Source organism: Blennius ocellaris (genome assembly GCF_963422515.1).
Source record: "Blennius ocellaris genome assembly, chromosome: 10".
NCBI classification, from domain to species: Eukaryota; Metazoa; Chordata; class Actinopteri; order Blenniiformes; family Blenniidae; genus Blennius; species Blennius ocellaris.
Genome location: NC_137659.1, coordinates 21,971,711 through 21,993,484, shown reverse-complemented (window position 1 = coordinate 21,993,484; position 21,774 = coordinate 21,971,711). Strand labels below are relative to the sequence as shown.

The window sequence follows — 21,774 nt, the reverse complement described above, 5'->3', positions numbered from 1 at the left end:
CACATGCAGAAACGCATTTTTCCTCTGAACAATATTACTTTTAAATTAAAGAAATAAAAATCATTTTGGCTTATAATTTTTATTTCAGAATTTTTTTTTCATTTCTAATTTGACATACTTTCTACAGACATGATGTGATCTTATTTCCTTCAAGAAAAGAGGACAAGTCATCCATTTCAGTCCCTCTCGAACAGTTTGACCTGCGTGTGAATGCAGAATTTATGTGGATTTATTCCAGGTGTACGGAGCCCCTCTGGTGACATTGGTGAAAAAAATATTATTGCTTAATAACGCGTGCCACGCGTTATTAAGCAATAATATTTTTTTCACCAATGTCACCAGAGGGGCTCCGTACAGGTGAGAGGTACGACAGTTTTAAATCAGTTTGCTCTAATGACAAGTCTCCTGCAGGCAGCAGCCGTCGGTGCAACGCCACCAAGTCAGCCTGTAGTGGGCGCAGTAGGACAGCAGCAATGTGGGAGAATTGAGTGCAGCAGCAGTGGAGGCTGCTGTGGCAGTGGGTGCAACAGCTGGATCCGGCATATTTAGCGGCCATAGTCAGCAGTGAGAGCAGCAGTCATGGGTGTGGACACACACACACACACACACACACAGTGGCAGCAATAGGTGCAGTGGTTGGTGCATCACTAGCGGCAGTGAGAGTAATCAGAGTATCAGGAGGAGCACATTCAGCAGCACAGGTTGCAGTGGTGGAGGCAGCAGCGGTCTGAGCAGCAGAAGGCGCACAAGGGCAAAGCAAATGTATTCCTGAAGCGCCATTCAGACTCAAGGCCATTCGCTCTTCACGATGCCTCACGGGGAAATAGAGGAGATGCATTAGAGCAAAGTGGTTAGACAAGGCATGCGATGGAGAATTACTAGAAACCTGATCGAGATAAAGGGGATGAAAGAAGTCAAATCTAGTGTTTAGTGGAAAACGTGAGCAAATAATAATGTTTTGTCAATGTTTTTGTTGACTTTTGGGTCTGAGTCTGTCGCTCCACCCACATTTCTGTCTTGGTCGTATTGCCTTGAGTGACTCGGGGTCAGTCAGGACGAGCGCTGACCTTTTTGGGGCTCAAGAACAACGACCTCGGTCTTTTCTCTGGGTTCAGTTGTAAAACGTTCCAACGTCGCCACACAGCGGCAGTGTGTGTAGAAACAGCTACGTGACGTAGCTGCAGGCATGGGTGGAGCAGCAGTCGACAGGGCAGTGGATGGAGAAGTAGGTGCAGCAGCAGGTGGTGGTGGTGGGGGTGGGGGGTGGGTGGTGGGGGGGTTGTCACCCAGCCGCCCTCCATCAGCTGTCATTTAAAGAGCTGGAGAGGCAGATGTCTTCAGCAACATGAGGTTTCAGTCAGCGGGCACCGTGTCTCCACCCCAGAGGAGCTGCTGGAGAACAACCCCCCCCCCCCCCCACCCCCACCCCTCCACCCCCCCACCCCCAAAACAACTGGAGACGACACCGGCTGTTTCTCTGTTGTTGGGGATGAGGACGCTGCAGGCGGGGATAAAAACGCTCCAGCCAGGAGATGTTTGCAGATGAAGCCCTGTCACATTGGTTTTGATGGGGCCCCCCCCTGTTGGGGGCGCCGGGCCGGCTCCTCCAATCCCCCCCCCCCCCCCCACCACCCAACCCCATCACCCACCCCGGGGCTGCAGGCAGCAGTCTGGCTTCGGCATTTCACACTCGCTCAGCAGTCGGCGGCTGTGACCGTCCCTCAGACCCCCGTTGTTTGGCCAATTATGAATATTCAGCCAGTGTGAGAGTAATCCTGTCAGACACACGACTGTCCGGCCACATAATGTCAGCGCTGCGGCTGTGGGAGCGTTTGAATCCCACTGTTCTTATCAGATTTTAGGATTTAAGTTGACGCCAAGCAAAAGGAGAGTGTAAAATGACCTAACTATACAGACAGATATACAGATCACTCCCCCCCCACCCACCCCATCTTACAGAGGAGTTAAACTTACCAAAGTGACAAATATAATCATAAATGAAGTAAACTAACATGCTATTATATAAATATACCATTTCTTTTGAAATAAAATGCACAGAAAATAGTTTTTCTGTCTTGTTTATGTCTTTCTGCATCCCATTAAGTTGCTGTTCATTAACTTCCACCGTATCTGTTGGTTGATTGATGTTTAGGAGTTTTAAAGCAGGTGAATTATTATGCAATAATGTATTTGTCATTGTGTACTTGAGTTGACGCACCACTTTGCAGGAATCCATAATGAGTTTGACAGGTAAAAGTGTTGTTTTTTTTGGGGGGGGGTACATTTTGTCAATAAGAAGGTAAATATTATTGACCACGAAAAAGAAAAAAAAAGCTAAAAACATCCGAGTAAAAAAAAAACAACCAAAAAACTGACTTTAATGAAGGAGGTGAAGTTTCTGTGCTTTGATGACAAGTATTTATTTATTGTTTTACAGATAACATACTTAACAGGGTTACCTCAGAGGTAAAAATCTCCACTCAGAGCTCGGTTTCGACTCGTCGGAGACAGAGAGGGAGGAGGAGGAGGAGGAGGAGGAGGAGGAGGAGGAGGAGAAGATGAACATACTTTTATCAAGCACACATTTGTAAACAACTGAGCAATATTTAAGTCTAAATGGCGTACCATAGAATAGGTGAGAGACAACAAAATGTAAGTAAGAAGATGTGCCTCCTGCTCGCAAAGACAAAAAGTTTCATTTTTACAAAACAAATAATGGTCACTGACATTTTCTCTACTGTTTTTTTTTTTTGTTGGTTTTTTTTTATTTTTTTAGTGGCTGAGAGGTAGAATGAAGCATTTTTCAGGTAAAACCGATGAATTTATTACTTTATCACTTAATGAGTGGAAACATTACGAGTGAATAAGTAACCCCCAGCCCTCTGATTACAATGTGAAATCTGTACAAATGTCTCCCATGATTGTTTTTGAGTTTTACTGTGAAACCTTTTTTTTTGTTGGTATCCCAAAAGTCCAACGATAATAAGCCGAGGAAATAATCTGTCAGGCTTGTGGCAGCGCCTCTACAAACTGCTGGGCACTGGACTCCTTCTGTTTTAATACTGTGAAGAGCAACGGGCAGTCCATGTTTTTGGATTCCTTCTCTTTTGTTGTTTCTTTTTCGTCGTCGTCGTCGTTGTTTTGCTTTCCGGTGAGGACGAGGTGCGGAGACGGACATATTCAGTTGGACGTGTCTGAATGGACGCTCCCGGGTCCTTCTGTGGGCGATGTCACTGACGAAGGAGTCGGAGCGTCCTGCCAGCCGCCGTTCGTCTGCGGAGGAACCAGAGGAGAGTGGTTGGCTTGGAGGACAACAGACAGCAGCGACTGACATTTCATTGTGGTTTTCTTCCATTCCGACGTCGTAGCAAACACCAAACATCGCCAAATCGTTGAGGCTCCAGGAGTTCACACAGCTCAAACACCTGGAGCTCTCTGATCTGCTAAATGTCCCCTTTCCACATTTTATTATTATTTTTTTGGTAACAAAATTGGGCCTTGAGTATTCAGGGGCTGGACAGGTCGTCTGGATCCACGTCACCTGAGAAACACACTTCCCTTCCTCTTTAACACCTCGACATATTTATTTGATCTTTCACTCAGTGAACTTTATATAATACATACTTTATATTTACAGATATATTCAGGTGTGTGTGTGCACGTAAGTATACTTCAGTGTGTCTCCTGTGTATAAGTATTTGCGTTCACATGTTCTTCAATGGCTTGACTTTTGATTGCATTTCCAAACAGGAAGAATGAAAGCTTAATCAAAATTTGAGTGTCTTTCGACTCCAAGTAAAGGAATATAAAATGTACATTTTACCAGCCATATACTTTAATGACAATGAGTAAAAAATCATTATGACCGTCCGTTGTTTTTGAAAAAAAACAGTCGTACTGTAAAAAGTAAAAAAAAAGAAGGTTGATTTCTGAAGAACAAGGGTGAAAAAGTAAGACAAACTCAATATCACCTTAAGAGTGAGGTGTCAACGTCGTCGACCACGACAGTGGACGTTCGTCCAACAACAACTGTCAGTGAAGACATTAAAAACTGTCAAACGCCGTCTTTCTCCAGGCGGTTCATTAGAAAAAAATATTCTTCCCACTACACCATGTGAGATAAACATCAGAGAGGAGACATAAAACACACTGAGCCTTCATATATCTCACAATACACCCTGATAAAAGAATAAATTATCACAATAAAAAAAAAAAAAAGGCTCTTTAAAATGGGAGCTTTCTCAAATGGTAATAAAAGGTCGACTAAAGACCATTAAAGGACATTAATTGCAATTTCCAGGCTATTAGTGAGAGCTGGGAGTGTGCTGTGGCAGCCTCTTATTTCCAAACCCTGTTATTTTGCGTAAAGACCGTCTGTCATCTTATTCAGAGGCGAGAGGAGGAAGAGAGAGAAAAAAAAAGGGGGAGAGAAAAACATTTTCAGTCTGAGCGAGGCGACACCCACCAGCAATTTGAGGAGAGTAATTGCTGTTGGAGGATAAAGACGGAGAGGTGAACCGCGAGAGTTCAGTCAGTAAATCTTGGGAGGAGGAGGGAAGAAAAAAAAATAAAGTGTGCAGAGCTAAATATACAAGCCACTTCATTCGCAAGCTTCACTGTAATTTGTGTTTTTGTTGTTCAAGAGCCGCAGAGAAATTCTCACCTTCAACCTGGAGTAAAAGTGTGTTGTTGTTGTTTTTTTGGGTCTAAACTGCAGCCCGATGACCTTTGTGTCAATTAAAGTATTCATTTAGTATTTCTTTGGTCTTTTTCAGAAGTCGTTTTGAAAGCACGTTTCCCAGCACGTTTTTTTTTGCCATTTTCACTTTTGAGAGCAAATCCTGACAAAAAGTAATCAGTGAAAGATAAATTCATTCAAACGAATTTGATTCGAGGACAGAATCTATTGTGTGACAGCGACACACCGAAGCGTTCAAACCAACAGTGTTATGTACAAAAGGGTCGTCTGAATGTGACTTTTGCTTTGAACATTTACTGTAAGGAGCTTAAAGAAGTTCCTTCTAATCACATGAAAACATGGAAAATACCCACAATAAAGACAACAAGCTCGAAAAACAAAAAAGAAATAAGGCTTGTTTTTAGCGGACCCGACAAGACATATGTAAGTCATTTATACGGCAACGTTTCGAGTGAAAATGGATCGTTGTTAAGTTTTCTTTTCAGAAATTATTGTCGCTCAGAAGCCTGTAGTACGACGCTGGATTGTCTCTTATCGATATAACCTCATCGGTTAACCCTGGCTTTTCTGTACTACGACGCTCGCTCTCTTCTTACCGGGTCAAATCACCATGGCAACTGACATTGAATGTCTCACCTGCTCCAGAGCAGGTTAGACTCTCCATAAGATCAAAGTGAGTGTAAAGCTCCGCCTCCTGACCAATCGGATCTCTAGGAAGACGACCTGTCCATTCTTAAACGATGGCGACCGGTGCTCTGGTTCAATTCAGTTAAACTTTATTTATACAACGTCAAATACAACTCAGGTTGAGCGCCGAGGGCAGCGGAGGGGAGATGAGAGTCATTTAGATGAGAGTCATTTAGAGCGACCTCTTGACACCAGAACCTGCATCCTCGTCACTGAGGCTTTGGAGGATGTTCCTCTGTGTTTATCACGGCTCTTCCAAGTCTGTTTCGCTCCACGAGGGTTGATTTGTAATGAGAGTAATAACAATGGTGACGGTAACAGAACTGCACAAACACGAATTTATGGAACGCAGAACGACTCATGGCGTCGCGCTCTTGGCCAGGGCGAGGTTTTTAATCTCAACGGGACTTTTTGGGGTTAAATAAAGGTTAAATAAAAAAAAAAAAATATATGTTCCAATACAAAACATACATGGGGGGGTGGGGGGGAGTGGGGGGGGGACTCAGCCTCAGAACAACTGGATGGAGAATCTAAAGTAAAAGAAAAGCAGTGAGGAAGTTCAGCCCAGTGAGGAAGTTCTGCTGTAATGAAGTGAAACAATCAAAGTGCCGTCTGTTTACATCGTCGGATGAATTAATATCATAAAATCTCATGACGTCAGACACGTTAGGAATGTTGTGGATTTGGCTGCAGCAGCTTTGAGCTGCTGGATGTGTTTGAATTCTTCATCGTCTCAGAGAATAATTGGTCCTTCAGTCATCTGTAAACTGATCCTGCAGGATTTCTCCGTGTGTGTGTGTGATTGGTCAGATGCTGCAAACTCCGCCCCTTTCATGTGAACGCGGAAAAATTTATTTTTTTCCCGTTTCCATGGTGTCAGTGTTTTCAAAAATGTGCATTTTCAGTGGCTCCGAGTGTCGTTGTTGTGTAAACAAACACCCATCATGCAACGAAATGGTTCCATTTTCACTTGAAAACGTGTAAATGGGGCCTTGATTACTAACTAACTAACTAACTAACTAACTAGGTATATTTAATAGCTTATACATTTTGCAATTTCCATTAGTTAATCAATTAGCTAGTAAGTTTGTTATTTATCAAGTTAGCAAGTAAGTTATTTAATTGGTCAGTCAATTTCTAAGCTCATCTGTTACTAAGTTAATTAGTCAGTAAGTTACTTAGTTGGTGGAAATGTACTGGACAAAGTCACTGTATTTCTCATTCATTCATTTAGTTTTTAACTTAAAAGGTTGGTCAGTAAATACGTTTATTATTAAATTAGCTAACAAGCTAGTGAAGAAAAGAGCTGATAAGCTTGTTAGAAAACTCTAGTTAGTTTGTTAGATAATTATTACTTTTTAACCTTTTTGATTTGAATTCAAAACTTAATTTTGTCACTTTCCCACTTGTATTACTGGCGTCCATTCATTCTTCCCTTCTTTCTTCCCATCTCTCTCTCAGCATTTTTTCAAAAATCTACATTTGATGGTGATTTATGCAAAATTCAGATTTCTGGATCATTTATCTTTTCTGCCTTCAATAAAACCTGCATACCTTTTATATTGTATTGTAACTACATGTTTTCATGTCATTTATCTTGATCTTATCTTGATGATTTCATAGCTTATCCATCATTGTAGAATTCCTTCTGTTTAAGCCTTTTTCCCTCGATGTGGATATTTCATGTGTCATTACTTTTCTCTGCTTTGTCTCTTTTTGCTCGGTATAATTTCTAACGTAGTTTCCACTCGTGTGTTTTCATTATTATTATTGCTTTATTAATCAGTTGAACACGTTGTTGATCATCGTTCGTCACCTGTGAAGTTAAAACGTCCGTGTCGCACATGAAACTTGCTGCACAGTGAGATCAACTGAAAGAATTTACTCAGTTTTTTAGGTTGATTTCACACATTTCCTATAAAAAGATCTTTCCGTTGAGAGTGGATCGCAGCGCGGCTGTACTGGAAAAAGCTCCTTCCAGCTGAGCCTGTTGCTCGCCGCTCGCGGCACGCCACGCCGTCCGCGGCACGCCGTCCGCAGCACGCCGTCCGCGGTCTTATTTTAGCACGAGGGGTGTTGCAGGCTCGGCTGTCATTGCCGCTGTTCCTGCGGATGAATGATCGGACCAATGTGCTTGGACTGTTCGCCCAGAGCCTCGCTCTCTCTGTCGCTGTGACTGTCGTATTGATTCTGCTCAGCCCCGCGCAGCCTGTCGCCGTGGATCTACATGCTAACGCGCACTGCCTCCAGTGTCGCCACAGCGAGGAGACGCCCGGCCGCCCGGCCTCCGACAGCCTCCGCAAAGAGTTATTTTAAGCAGTAACCACTGGGGGAACTCTTCTTGTTTTTTTGTCTTTCTTTTTAGTCCCTTTTTTTGTGCAGGAGGTGGCGAGTCGGACACCTGTGTCCTCGTTCGTGTCGACTGCAGGTGCCCCGCTAACGCTAATGCCACGCGACAGGCTCGGAGGACGTCCAGCCGCTCACTCGCCGCCCCCCCCCCCGGGGCCCCGGCTCGGAGCGGAGGAGGCTGCCCTGCTGGACAACTGACTGGCCCCGGTCCTAAAAGAGTCCGCTAAGTGGCAGGACCAGCAGGTATGCAACAATAGCACACGCACACACACACACACACATACACACACACACACACACACACACACACACACATACACACACACACACACACACACACACACACACACACACACACACACACACACACACACACACACACACACACACACACACACACACACACACATCCTGCAGGAATCAGCAGCGTTCCAGAAAGGACAGAAGGAGGGTGTTTACAGGTCTTACGTTGATGCCCTGTGGACTGTACATCTGGCTGGCTGCGACGCTGTCACTGTATCCGCCGGTCTGGCTGATAACATGGCGAAGGGTATCCACCTGGAACAGCAGTGACACACACACACACACACACACACACACACACACGCACACACACGCACACACACACAGACACACACGGACCCGGTCAGACAAAAGCTCCGGATAACAAAGACAGCAATACAGCAGCAAAGGTCAGTCAGATAGTAAAAGGCTACAATACACAGGAAAAGGTTATAAACAGAGCATCACATTGATTTGGCTGCTAATCCAACGCTCGATAACAAAAGGACAAAAAAAAAAAAAAAAAAACACCTGGAAAATTACACAAATGAATATTTATGAACGTTTCTGTGGCTGCTGGTAATAACGCCTCAGAAACGGACAATAAATGTAATCAGGGTGATGTGAAAACAAGGAGACGCCACGTGTTCTGGACTGTAAGTCACATCTGTCAAAAAAAAACAACGTGTTATCACAAAGGAAATAAGCAACCGAAGGCGCATTAATTGTCGTTGATAATTGTGGTTAAACTGGCTGCTGTTCCAGAAGCGTTTGTGAATTTTTGTTTCTCCTGCTCTCTTTCTGTTTTCGAGTTTTGCTTTAAATGTGAGCATTTTTCTTTCTTTCTTTTTTTTGTCAGTCAATTCTAGAAGTAATGGTGGTTGTTCTGTAGCAGCTTTCTGTGGTCATACAGTGACCTCCAGTGGCCACAGATGATTACACACATATATTCGGATAAATAAGTCTCTCCTTAATATAAGTCTAATGAGCAACCAAATAACTAAAAAAAAGGGCACCTTGTAGTCTTTAATATACGGTAACTGGTGACATAATGAAATACTTGAACATGGAACTTTTAAAATCATCCACCTTTTCGACAACTTCATCTGTGGGTCACTGCAGTTTTGCAGGACGGGGTATTACTGAGGCCCTCCTATTGGTGGCTCTGCTCAAAAGTGTCCACTGAGAATTTGATTTAATCTCAAAGGAGTCGCCATAAAAATGCTCCGCCTCTTTAAAAACAATGTGAAGGGAAAGAGCTTCAGACGAGAACGGCTGCATGTCGGCGAGCGCGGAGTTAAACGGCTCGAAAAACGTCTGAAATGAGGAGGAATTCAGTAAATTCACGATCAGGAGATGAGTGTGAAAGAATAAATGTCACCTCCAGGAGATGCAAGGACACAATAAATACACTTCTTTTGCTGTTAAAGCGCACGTGTCCACATTTTTAAAAAAGCACAATCGACTTCCCTCTAAAATAGACAAGATCACACTTATTTCAAGCTCTTTGTGCTCATTCTGGCAAAGTTGAACTTTCTTTTGTTTCTCTGTTTTTTTTTTTCTTCTCCTCCATGTCTAAACCTGCTGTGAAAACCGTTCTGACGTGATCAGAGGAAATTACCCATTTAAAGTACGACGGGTTCCATTAATTAAGGACAAACCCCCCGAAGACCTCTTTACCTCCTTTTGCGCTTCTACATATTCATGAAGCACCCAAAGCGTGCGCGCGGGAGCTGATCTGAATGGAAAAGGAGACACGGACGGATGAAGAAACGATGCCAAAAGCGGCGAAAAGCACAGGGGAGAAACCACCGGCGGTGGCGACTCCTCCATCTCCGGTGCGAGCCGGGGCGCCGCGCTGGTCACGACTGTCCACTGAGGCAAGGTCAGCGAGCCGCAGTGCACCGGCGGCTGTGTGAACTCCTGTCAGGGCCGCTGACGAGTGTTGCACCGTTTCCAAAACTGTCCGCAGTCGTCTGCTCAGCCGTCGTCTCTGACAATGGTTTCCACGTTAGCGGGGGGGGGGGGGGGGGAGCTCGGGGCAGAGTGTGACCTCCTCCTCGGCGTGGAGGTCAAGTGACTGCGTGGTCACCGCAGCTCGCGTCACCACAGTTCAGGAGATTTGTTTGTTTTTCCTCCCCCCCCCCCCCGTCAACCGCTTTCCTGCAATTTGAGGTCATAGTGTGGAATGCGGCGCTTCAGTTTGACCCCCGTCTCATGTAGTAAACTTCAAACGCAACCATATATGCAACAAGGTGAATTCACGTCGGACACGTGGTCGAACACGATCGCTGGCGCGTCGCCACGTGATCGAATTACGCCTTCACAAGGAACAACGATCACGTGGCCTGATCAATGTCTCTCGACGCTGTCGAGACGTTTTTAAAGCACAAAGCGACGAGCTCAGGTCACACACCCTCAGGTCACATGACTCACAGGAAGTAGCACACCTTGAATTGGAGGGAAAACAGCAGCTTAATGAACCTTGTTTTCATAAGATATAGATGAACACCTCATGAGGGATGTTAATATTTTGTGTGCTTTGAAGTTATATATATATATATATGACCCAGATGAAGCCACTCTATACCGTTCATTTTGTTCTAAATGTACGATATTTGAAACTGCCTTGACTATTTGTAGTCCAGAAATACAGTGAGATACAGAACTGCATTATTCTAGTTATTTCTACAGTGTCTGCACAGAGTTTCTCTTTACCCACATGATGAATTAAAGAAAAACCCCAAAAAACAACCCAAAACCACATTTTCCACTGTAAATGGCTGGAAAGTGTTATGACTTTTGTTGTGTTATGATTTTTTTATTTTAATTAAAGTCTGAAAGCTTTACCCCTATTAGACACAGTTTTAACATTAAGTATGAAGTAATATATTATATTTATATTTGTATTTTTTTTGTTTGTTTATGTATTTTCACTTTTTTGATAAATTAAATAAAACAAATGTTTAAGTTGTATAATATGAATATATACTATATTATATTTACATAACACAATATTCTACATATATTTTCTTTTCTTTTTTTTAATCCTGTGTTGGTGTATTTTGTAACTTTATTAGCTTGAGCATCTGAATATGTTCAAAGGCTCAATAAAGGGATTTCTTTCCCCCACACTTGTAGACTGATCAGATAAAGACATACAGTCCATATTACTGAGCTTTGCATCGTCACACATTGGCCTGAGTCTGAGTTCCCAACCCGCCACCAGTCAGCAGCAGCAGCCGTCAAGTTTTCCTCGGGGTCATGTAAAGACACTGGGCTTGGAAAGACGCCTACCTGGGATTGTATGTTGGCCCCAACCTGCCCCCCTTGGTACGAGTCCCCATTGAGGGACTGCACACTCATGAACAAGTCTCCGGAGTTTGACATGTTAAAAGAGCCAGCAGAACCTGGGAAGAAGAGAGAAGAAGGAGAGAGAGAGAGAGAGAGAGAGAGAGAGAGAGCAGGACAAGGGTCAGCAGACGGACAGGAAAAAAAAGGAGTTAAATGATCATGCGTAAGCAAAAGTGCATTAGGTGGGTTAGTCTGAGCGCTTTCAGGCTCCTTCAACGGGAGATGCCGGAGGTGGACAATAAAGCGTCGCTGAAGTATAACTCAAAAGGAAAAAAAAAAAATCAGCCAACAAGAACGATTGGACGGACTCTCGTGGTGGAACTGCTTCAGTTCCAGTTAAAGCGAGTCCTAATGGATCGTGTTACTGTTAAATGTCCGTGCTGCTCGTGCTTCATTAAGGAAGTAATAATTGATCTGCAGGAAGACCCAAAGAATAGTCTTGGTCCTTTAATGGACCCCAGCTCCCCAGATGTAAAGGGACCAACGGCGTAACTTGATTTCAACACCCGGTCCTAATCCAATACTGTGGCAAAGTCTCTATATGACAAAAGACTGCGCTTGCCCTCCGAGCAGCTTAATGGCATATACGAGGTCAACCGGACAAGAGGCAGGAAAAATTAACGTCCGCAAGACCAAGAGGTCAATAACAAAGAGAGAGAGAGAGAAAACATGGAGGAGAGAGAGAGCGAGAGAGAGCGACAGAGAGAGCGACAGAGAGAGAGAGAGAGAGAGAGTGTGGGTTAGAGAAGAGAAGAAGAGCTTTGTGTTTAGCGGGACCCAAACAGCAGCAGAGACTCGGTTCTTGAGTCGGGGTCAATTTTTGTAATAAAAAAAAAAAAAGGTCTTTGCGGAAGTCAGAAAGCACCAAAGCCACACTCTTTAAATGACACCGGCTATCTCTTGATATGACCGACGTTCTCTCAGAAAGACGTTGACCCTCCAGAATAATTGAACAAAATAAATTAGAAGTAGTCTTTAGACTGAAAGTCATTAAACAGAGAATATTAGACCTGGCCTAGACTAAGTTTTATCAGAGGAATTGGCCTCCCCTACACACCAGACTAAACTGTACCTGGATTATTTACTCTTGACTTAAAAAAAAAAAAAAAAAGAAAAAAAAAAGACCCAAAGCCTCTGAACTCGATTTAAAACCAGACACTGACTCTTTAAACCAGACGGACTCTTTAAATAACACTTTGTATGTTAAAACCAGGTTGTACGCGACAACAATCTTCTGGACAACAGCAACATTTCTTCAGGATTTGCCTCGGCGACAGTTTGAGAACCATCCCTGTTGACGCTAAAATGACGTTGTTTGCATGTTACACCACGAGTTGGTGCTGTTTTTGTGTAATACAACCACACACACAGTATGACGTGAACGTTTGAGCTCTTTCAAACGGTCCTTCTTTATTCTATCGGCCCGCTCAGTACCCGTATGTGACAGAAGATTCTCCACGTATGCAGATGACGGTGTGGTAAATATACAATTGGAAAAGAAAAAAAAGTGAGTAACACAAAAATTCAGGAATACCCCACGGTTTTTACTCTCGATCTCTGTGCAGAACAGACAACTGTGTCTGCTGGCGATTAAGTAAATCTGATCTACGGTTGGTTTTACACTAACGAAGACCTCCAGCGTGAAAACCGTGAGTGAATTCTGTTCTCACCCAGCATGCCTCGGCGCTTCGTGAAGATCGATTCAAAATGAAAATAAATGAATAAATAAACAAATAAAACCCTCCAGATTGAGACGTGACTCGAGTGCTCCGAAGACGCAGTGAGAGCTCACCTGCCGAGTTGGGGGTGGACGGGGAGTTGGCCTGGCTGCCCTGGGCCGACACGTTGGTGGCGCTGACCGCCGTCCTCGCCGCGTACATGTTGGCCTCTTCCTGGAACTTGCCGATGTTCTTCTTGTACCGGATTCTCTTGTTCCCGAACCAGTTTGATACCTGTCGGCACAGCGGCGGGCGTAATGAGGCCCGGGCGACGCTTCCTGCACCAGTTAGCGCGGCGCCGCTCGGCACCAGCTGCTATGACATAACTGTGAGCTCCACTCCGCCACACGCCGCTGAGTGAGGCCAAGCACTAACATCTCATGTTTAAATCATCCTTTCCCCCAAGCTTGTATGGATTGTAGTGTGTGTATTATCATTTTTTTTTTTTAACGCTACCTGTGACACTGTGATGCCACATTTCTTGGCCAGCTCCTCTTTGGCCTCCTCGCTGGGATACGGGTTGCTGAGGTGGGAGTAGAAGTACTCGTTTAGGATCTCTGTCGCCTGTTTGTTGAAGTTCCTCCTCTTTCGTCTGGACACAAGCAACCGAAAGGGAAAAGTCCATGAGAACATCAGTCAAGCAAATAGAAAGTCTGTCAACATAAAGGGAGCGATGAGAAGATATCTAATTATTTATATATGTTTCCTCTGAGAAGTTGTAAGAACCCTTCATAAAATCACTCCCAGTCAACATTAATAATACTACTAATTTATACCCAATGAAAAACAAACATTTCTGATCACAATCTGATCCATGAACATTCTCCGTCCACCATAAACATGTTGTCTTTGTATTTACAGGCTAATTCTGTATTCATCACACAACGAGAAATTGAACTGCATCAAACACAGTAAATGTGAAATCTACCACGACATAAAACCACGTAAATAAATAAATAAAACTTTAAGGTCGCTGAAGGAGACCCCATATATACAATAAACACGTGAGCAAGTTTTTTGTTTTTTTTTTAGCTGTGTTGATTGTTGAGTTTTTCAGTGGCCTTCTTCTTGTTTGGACATTTCTGTACCGCACACACACACACACACACACACACACACACACACACACACACACACACACACACACACACACACACACACACACACACACACACACACACACACACACACACACACACACACACACACACAGACCTGGCGTCCAGGAAACGTGAGCGCAGGATCATCACGGCCTCGCAGGTGCTCTGTTTCAGCTGCATCTGGATGGAGCTGAACTTGCGGTGGATGATGCTGACCATGCGCTCAATCTCTTTGGGCGAGATGGGTCCGTGTTCGAGACTGCTCCCTCAGCAGGTTCATCACATGGGTGGTGAACTCATTGCACGCCTGGATGCACACACAGACGGGATTCATAAAAAAAAAAAAAAAAAAAAAAAGAAAGAAAGAAAGAAAAAAAAAGCTATCAGAGCGGCTGGACAGCTTCAGACAGAACAAAAAAAAAAAAAAAGAAAAAAAAAAGGAGGAAATTGGCTTGTGGAGAGGCTGCAGCTTCACTGCTAACAGAGTAACGGCAGTGGGGTTGGAGGTAATAAGAATGGGCTGAATTACAGCGGCAGACAACAGTGTGATGTTTCCAGCCAAACAAATGTGGCAGCGGCGTCGAACAGTGGAGGCGGCGGGAGTCGCGGCGCTCTGAATATTAAAAAGACTTCTCCTCGGCGGAAGAAGAAAATGTGACAAAGTGAGGAGGAATCTAAAATGACAGCAAGCTTTCAGTCCCGTTCACGTTCAAGAGGTTTAAACTGCCTCCCCTCTCTCTTCTCACTCCGTCTCCCCGTCTGAATCAGTCAGCGGCGGCGGCGGCGGCGTTCGGAGTCAAGGTGTCTGCTGCTTGTCAACGCCGAGGTTACGTCAGTCAAAGTGATGCAGCGAGCAGCCGTTCTGCTCCAGACACTGCTCACTCATAACGCCGCGCCAGGTGTACATAGCGCGCTGACACTAAAATGCTCAGGTGTATATTGACGGTGACAGTCGGCGATGACTCGCCTTCCCCGGGAGAGATGACAAACCCGGAGCGCTTTGACTTCCTCGGGGAATGACAGGAAGTTTTTACGGCGTTTGGGAAGAGAGCTGGTTGTGTGACTGATAGAAACGGCTCCAGATAGCGGCGGCACTGAAAGCTCGGCTTGTCACGGGTTGTCCTGCGAGCGCTCCACGTTCGAGAGCGTCGTACTGTTACTCTGAGAGGATTCATTAAAGATTCTGGGAGGGGGGGGGGGGGGGGGGGGGGGGGTGGGGGGGGTGTATATCATCTGTCCCTCAGAGGAGCTTAATCCCGTCTCAGCTTTTTCCAATCATGCATTGGACGACATGTCCATACTTTCCCATATGCAGATGCATCTCAGAAACTTAGAACACCATTGAAAAGTTTTGTCAGACAGGTGACAACACACGAGCAGAGAAGATGGGGGTTGTTCGTTTTAGGACTGAGAAAAAAAAACGTCTTGGAATACTTTAACAGTGTGCAATCAACGGAAAAGACGTGGAAGTTCCACTCTTTGACTTGAGATTGAAGAGATAAATTGAGGCTCACTTGATGTTTGGTTGTTTTAACAGTGACAGGAAGGAGATCAAGCCGACGCCTGAAGAAAAGCATAAGAACCCACCACAAGGGGTTACGAGAAAATTGTGAAAGCTCTGATTCTGTCTGAAGACTGAAAGGTATTGTGAAGGCCCAACCTGACCTTGTTAGAATAAAGTAGGAGACAGTATATGAAGCTGTAGATCATCTGTAACCTTTTATGTTGAAAGTACCCAAGAAACTGGTAAAACCAGTGGTTTTGACCAAATGATGTTGATCTTGACTTATTGTAAAAACCGTCAGAGCAAGTCGGAGCTAGTCAGAGCTAATCAGAGCTAGTCAGAGCTAGTCAGAGCTAGTCAGAGCTAGTCAGAGCTAGCTGCCCACGCGCTTTGACACGAGGCCGATTGAGCGGCGTGATTCCGGGGGACACGTGTGGGCTCTCTAGCGACGTCACAGCCGGACCGTCGTTCAAGCCGTCGGGAAGCCGCGGGGCTCAAATCCCAACGCGCGACCGCCGACCTGCGTCTAAAAGCGCCGCAAACGCCGACGCGGGACAATGCCAGGAACTTTTCCATCATATTCTCATTTCTGGAGATGCACCTGTGCGTATATGAGCAGGGTTTGCAACGTCCGTTTGAACGTATGGATTTTTGTCACATTTTGTCAGATGTCTTGGTTCTGATGCGTAGATATATGAAAGAAACAGCACAGAAAGCAATAAAATGTGCGTTTGATGTGACATTTTAGAACCCAAACAACTGATCCATTCATCCAGAAAATAATCAATAGAGAAAGTAATTGTTACTTGCACCTGTGGACAGAGGTTTCCACTGCATGTGAACTGTACAGGGAACATAAAATACAAGAAAAAATGGGTTTCAATCTTAATGTAATAGCAACTCATTGTTATTAGTAAATGAATTTCACAATGAAAGAGTTTTGCTGTTACTGTCTGAGGGGGGGTGGAAGCATTACGTAGTGTGAAGCAAACATGCAACAAGGTGGTAGCGATAAGGGATTTGTGATAAAAAAGACTTGTGGAGATGATGTTCATGGCTTTGAGCTGAAGGATTTTTATTCTGGGCTCTTTGTCTTACTGTGACTAATAATAGAACAAACCAGAACAACCATATGGGGGAGTCTGTAGCCTACAACACCTTTTTTTTTTTAATAAAGGAAACTCTACAAAACATGCAACAAAAGTTGTTTGAAAGAAAAGGACTTGTATTGATGTATTACTGTGTTATTGACTACAGTTATTACATTATTGGATTGATGCTACATTGATCATTTAATAACGTGTTCAATTATTGGCCAGATGTTTATATCTGCTTGAATATTATGTCACAGAAATGGAAGGTTATTAATTGAATTTATTTTAAGACGGCAAAAGTTATGGTCATTATGACATAATCGGTTGCCTTCCGCTCCGCGGCGTCACCGACTTTGCTGCTTTTGGTCATTTCTGCTTCATTTCTGATCCTCGGACTTAAATGTACTCAGTTCTGTCAATCCGGTCAAGTGTTTAAATTAGTTTGTGTTCCTCCAACATTTCTTTCATATCTAAAAATGCCACTTTGAACTTCACAAGAGACAAAATTCAAACCCAATCTGATCCGGTTTTTGTTGTAATTTGTATATGACGCACGTTGACGTCGCCACAACAGTAAATTTGGCATCGGGGGAATTTTAGTTTCTATTCACTGCGTCTACATTCCATCCAGTTTCACGTGTGTCCGAATAGGATGAATGTGAAGAAGCAGATCCTGTTGGGACGCTTCCCCCCTCTGGCTCGCCCACAAGTAGTGAGCAACACGCCTTCACTTCTCCCTGGATGTGGAAGGGTCCCCTTCCTCCTCCTCCTCCTCCTCCTCCTCCTCCTCCTCCCTCCTCGTCCCTCCTCTTCCTCTCCTCCTCCCCTCCTCCTCATCCTCCTCCTCCTCCTCCTCCTCCTCCTCCTCCTCACCCACCTGTTCGTACTTCTCCAGCTCCGTGTGGTAAATCTGCCGGATCTGTGACAGCTTGGCCCGGTAGTCCGAGTGCTCCGCCGAGTTGTCGGCGCCGATGCCCCCGGTGGCCGCCGCTGCCGCCGCCGCCGCCCGCCGACCCGCCGCCCTTCTCCGGCCCCCGGCCACGCCCTCCGCCAGCAGCATGTTGTCCAGCCGCATCAGCTGGGGGGTCCGGGGGCTCCTCCTCCTGGGCCCCTCGGATACTGAGCACTGTGGGGGAGCAGCAGACGACACGGATTTGAAACAAGACTCTTCCTTCCTCCTGCAGCCCGCCGAGCAAACGCCCTGAAATATGGCGTCGTTATGATGCTTTAAGTCTAGCGCCATAAAAAGCACGCACATGACGGAGTCTGGCAGCTCAGGAAGACCGTTAAACCATCATTTCATTGATTCTGACAATCCAAAAAAAACAAAAGCGCCCAGCCCACAGTTCATCTTTCACTGCTCCGACGACACTACAGTTGTTGTGCGATGGCTTTATCATCCCGCCAACGCTGGAGACGGAGACGCGAGCTCACACCTGCAGGCAGACACCGCAAGCGTGTCAACATCTGGCTCATTTCATCTGCGGTTCCCAAACCGTTTTTTAATCCGAAGCCCAACAAAGGTTTGGATTTTGGACCGAGTCAGAAGTGGATCCCTTGATTCCCGTGACTTTCAATGGCTTCTTCGGGATTAAAAAAAAAAAAATCTACTTTGAGACTCGTTTCACTTCTGATAGTTTTATAGTGGCGCAATTAAATCTCATGAAGGATCACGGTGCTGACCATCAGGGGCAGATGTGCATCGACAGTAAAGATGGATGACGTACGGTATTACTTATCACAAGTACACTTTTGTCAAACAGTTGCTATTTTGTTTGCTTTTCCAAATAAACAAAAGTCTGTAAAACCACAAGAAAACCTGAGGAACCCCCCCCCCCATGTGACTGATGTCTGTGGCACCCTGGTGTTGTTTTGTGTCCGTCTGGTTCCCAGCGTGACGGTGTGAGTCCTGCTGCCCTGCCTCTTCCTGCCACCAGAAGGCTCCCTCGGTAAAGGAGCCGGAGCAGGAGCCGGGGCGGCCTGTTTTCCCTCCGAGGTGCCTGGAATCATCCGTCCAGGTGCAGGCCGTTCCTCACATTCGGTGTCTTCGGGGACAAAGACAAACGCTGGCGGCGTGGAAACACGGCCAACGGTCCCAGTGTCCGCTTTGTGATGTTCCACTAAACACTCTCCCAGCGACGCCGACGCTCCTCCTGTAACGAGGATGTAAGCTGCAGTCGCCCCGTGACCTTTTCCACCCAGCGAGGGGGGGGGAGGGGGGGGGGTTGAGATGGATCTCCAGGAGAGCTCGTCTCCCCTCGTCTATCGTCTTCTCTTCATCCTCCCCTCCTTTTTTTTCCCTCCTCCTCCAGCTACAACATCATCCATTCCCATCAGCTCCAACACGTGAGCAAGCTCAGCTCGAGAGGCAAATGTCAATGGCTATCAGACGGCTGGGAAAGGTCAGGAGTTCACATGGGGAGCGCGCGCGTGCGTGTGTGTGTGTCTGTGTGTGTGTGTGTGTGTGTGTGTGTGTCTCTGCATTTCCACCTCGGTGTGTTTCCACGTGTGTGCACATCTCCGCATGTGTATGGACATGCACATCTGTGTGCTTCTGGATGTACGTGTGTGTGTGTGTGCGTGTGTTTGAATGTGAACCTCAGTGTGTCTGCACGCCATCCTCCACACGTGTGTTTCCGCATGTGTGTTGCGTGCCCGTGCGTACGTGCCTATGCTGATATTCCTGTGTGTTTGTGTGTATTTCTGTACGTGACGACGTGAGTGTGTGTGTGTGCTTGCACGTGTGTTTCTCAAGCAGAACCTGCGAGTGTATGTGAGTGTGTGTGCGGGCGTGTGTGTGTGTGTGTGTGTGTGTGTGTGTGTCGCTGGTGGACAGATATGTGGATATTTTTCATGTGAATCACACCAGCGGGAAATTATCACACTCTCCAATTTGATCCAGACAAAATCGTGGCACATCTCGACCGGAGGGGGGAATCTAATGAGCCCGAGAGTGATTTATTCATTCGCTGCGAGTCCCCGAGTGCACAACTAAAAGCATGAAATGGATTAAATAAATACAATTAATAAGGAAAATCAAACAATTCACTGTGCTGTGGCGTAATTACCCTAACCACAGCCTTCAGCCTTATTTATTCCTGCTCGGTAATAGCAATGGAATCGATTGGAGCTCGATGGTGCAGCTGTACATTAACGGGATCACCTGACTGTTGTAATTAATCACACAGTCACAGCACTGACACACACACACACACACACACACACACACACACACACACGCACACACACACACACACGCCTTTTGAGGACACTTTGTGACGCTCGGCTGTTCTCTGCTTCCTCCCCAGTCACAGATGAGCATCTATAAAAGGAAGATGGCCATCAGCTCATCTTGATCATTACCGACAGACTTAATTGAACAATGAGAGGACTGGCGCTCCCTCCCTCCGCGCTTCTGCTCTCACATTTTCCTACTGCGCAACTTCACAAACCAGCTTTCCTTCTTTTCTTTAAAAAAAACAACAAATAAAATAAATAAATAAAACCTTTGCATTATGAAAATAAATATAAGAATGAGTACAACACCTCAAAATAAGAGTTAAGTAAAAATACAGGATAAAGTTGAAGTTGAGATTTCATTTGTGACGTTCAGGGATAACTTGTTAGAATTTCATTTGGAGCGCACCGTTAAATTGATCGATTTTTTTTTTTTTCAACATTGCAGCTTTTTTCTTCTCATTTCACTTTATTTTAATGTAGAATTTGTCTTAATTTAACATTAATATTAACATATCTGTATGCATCACTTTGTCAGTATTTATTTTATTTTAAATCATAACATTTTCTTGAAATGTAATTTTGATTTGACTTGGTGTATTTATGAATTTTTTATGATGAACTTATTTGCAATCAAATTTTGTCATCAAAATTATTCGATTTTTATTTCTTTAACTTTATGTTATTTGTGTTTTGTTAAAGGTATACAGGAGGATTTTCAGGTATTTTAGGAAAGAACCGCCCTCTCCACCGTTTGAAAAAAATGCGCATGCGCAACGCTGTACCTGCTCCCGAGACGGAACGCCTACTAAAACGCGTGCGAGAGACATGCACGAGCCCAGTTCTCCTCGTGCACGCTCTGTTTACAAGTCACAAGTCGGCATCGCTCACATAAGCTCACTTTACAAGAAGATTTGCACCAGAGGGGGTGAAACTGTGTAAAAATGTCCGAGAATAATGCGTCGGGTCGGCCACCGGCATGATGAGAACCGTGTGGAGTGAGCTGCGCGCAGGGACGAGCACGTACGACGGGCTTACGTCATATATCACCAGAATGATTGACAATTGGGAGGACCAGTTATTTTGATGATCCACCCGGAAGAAGAAAATCCTCTACTATACCTTTAAGCTGTCTGAATGATCAATCTTTAATTTTTAATATCTTTAATTCATTTTATTTCTGTTTTTGAAAAACTATTTTTGTCATTTCAACACAAAACACATTGAAATAAATTAACCTTGTAATTATATTACATACTGAAAGTCGCATTTTTGTCCGACTTTTTATTCTGTGTATTTTTCTATTTCCATAGATTCTCAAAATGTGAATTTTTTTTCACATTTGCCTGAAATTCGTATTTTATTTCATGACAAAAATGTTCTATTCTATGATTTAAAAAAAAAAAGATGTAATCTTTATTTTCCCAGCTACCAGCTGTATTTCTGGCATTTCAATGATATTTGAGAAATGTTTGCTTTTTGGCTTTATTTTCTTTAATTAAAATCTGGACATTATTAAAAAAAAAAAAAAAAAAAGTCAAAAATATTCAGAATAGTTTAAGAATATTGAATTTATTGGGCGACATTGTGACGTTATGCTGGATGCTTTCATTGATAGAGCATATTTCTTCACATCTCATTGACCTTCAGGTATAACACTTTATTAACACTGAGGTGTTTTTTATGTTGTGGTCGACATTTTGACTTTCTAAGATTTGAAAAATAATTCTCTGTCATTTTGATTCAGGCT

The 21,774-nt window shown here is 44.5% G+C and overlaps 1 protein-coding gene across 1 annotated transcript in view; it reads right to left on the bottom strand.

Moving 5' to 3' along the window:
* Nucleotides 1-2,411: 2,411 nt before the first annotated feature.
* The window catches only part of LOC308135417 (pre-B-cell leukemia transcription factor 1-like), a 71,986-nt gene continuing 52,623 nt past the window's right edge, over nt 2,412-21,774 (bottom strand). The window contains 11 exon segments of the mRNA XM_080503391.1: nt 2,412-3,273; nt 8,204-8,293; nt 11,315-11,427; nt 13,164-13,323; nt 13,546-13,681; nt 14,305-14,435; nt 14,437-14,496; nt 17,665-17,793; nt 17,795-17,821; nt 17,824-17,871; nt 17,873-17,913. Of these exon segments, the coding sequence (XP_080359517.1) occupies nt 3,181-3,273; nt 8,204-8,293; nt 11,315-11,427; nt 13,164-13,323; nt 13,546-13,681; nt 14,305-14,435; nt 14,437-14,496; nt 17,665-17,793; nt 17,795-17,821; nt 17,824-17,871; nt 17,873-17,913 (1,028 nt within the window). The 3' untranslated portion in view covers nt 2,412-3,180.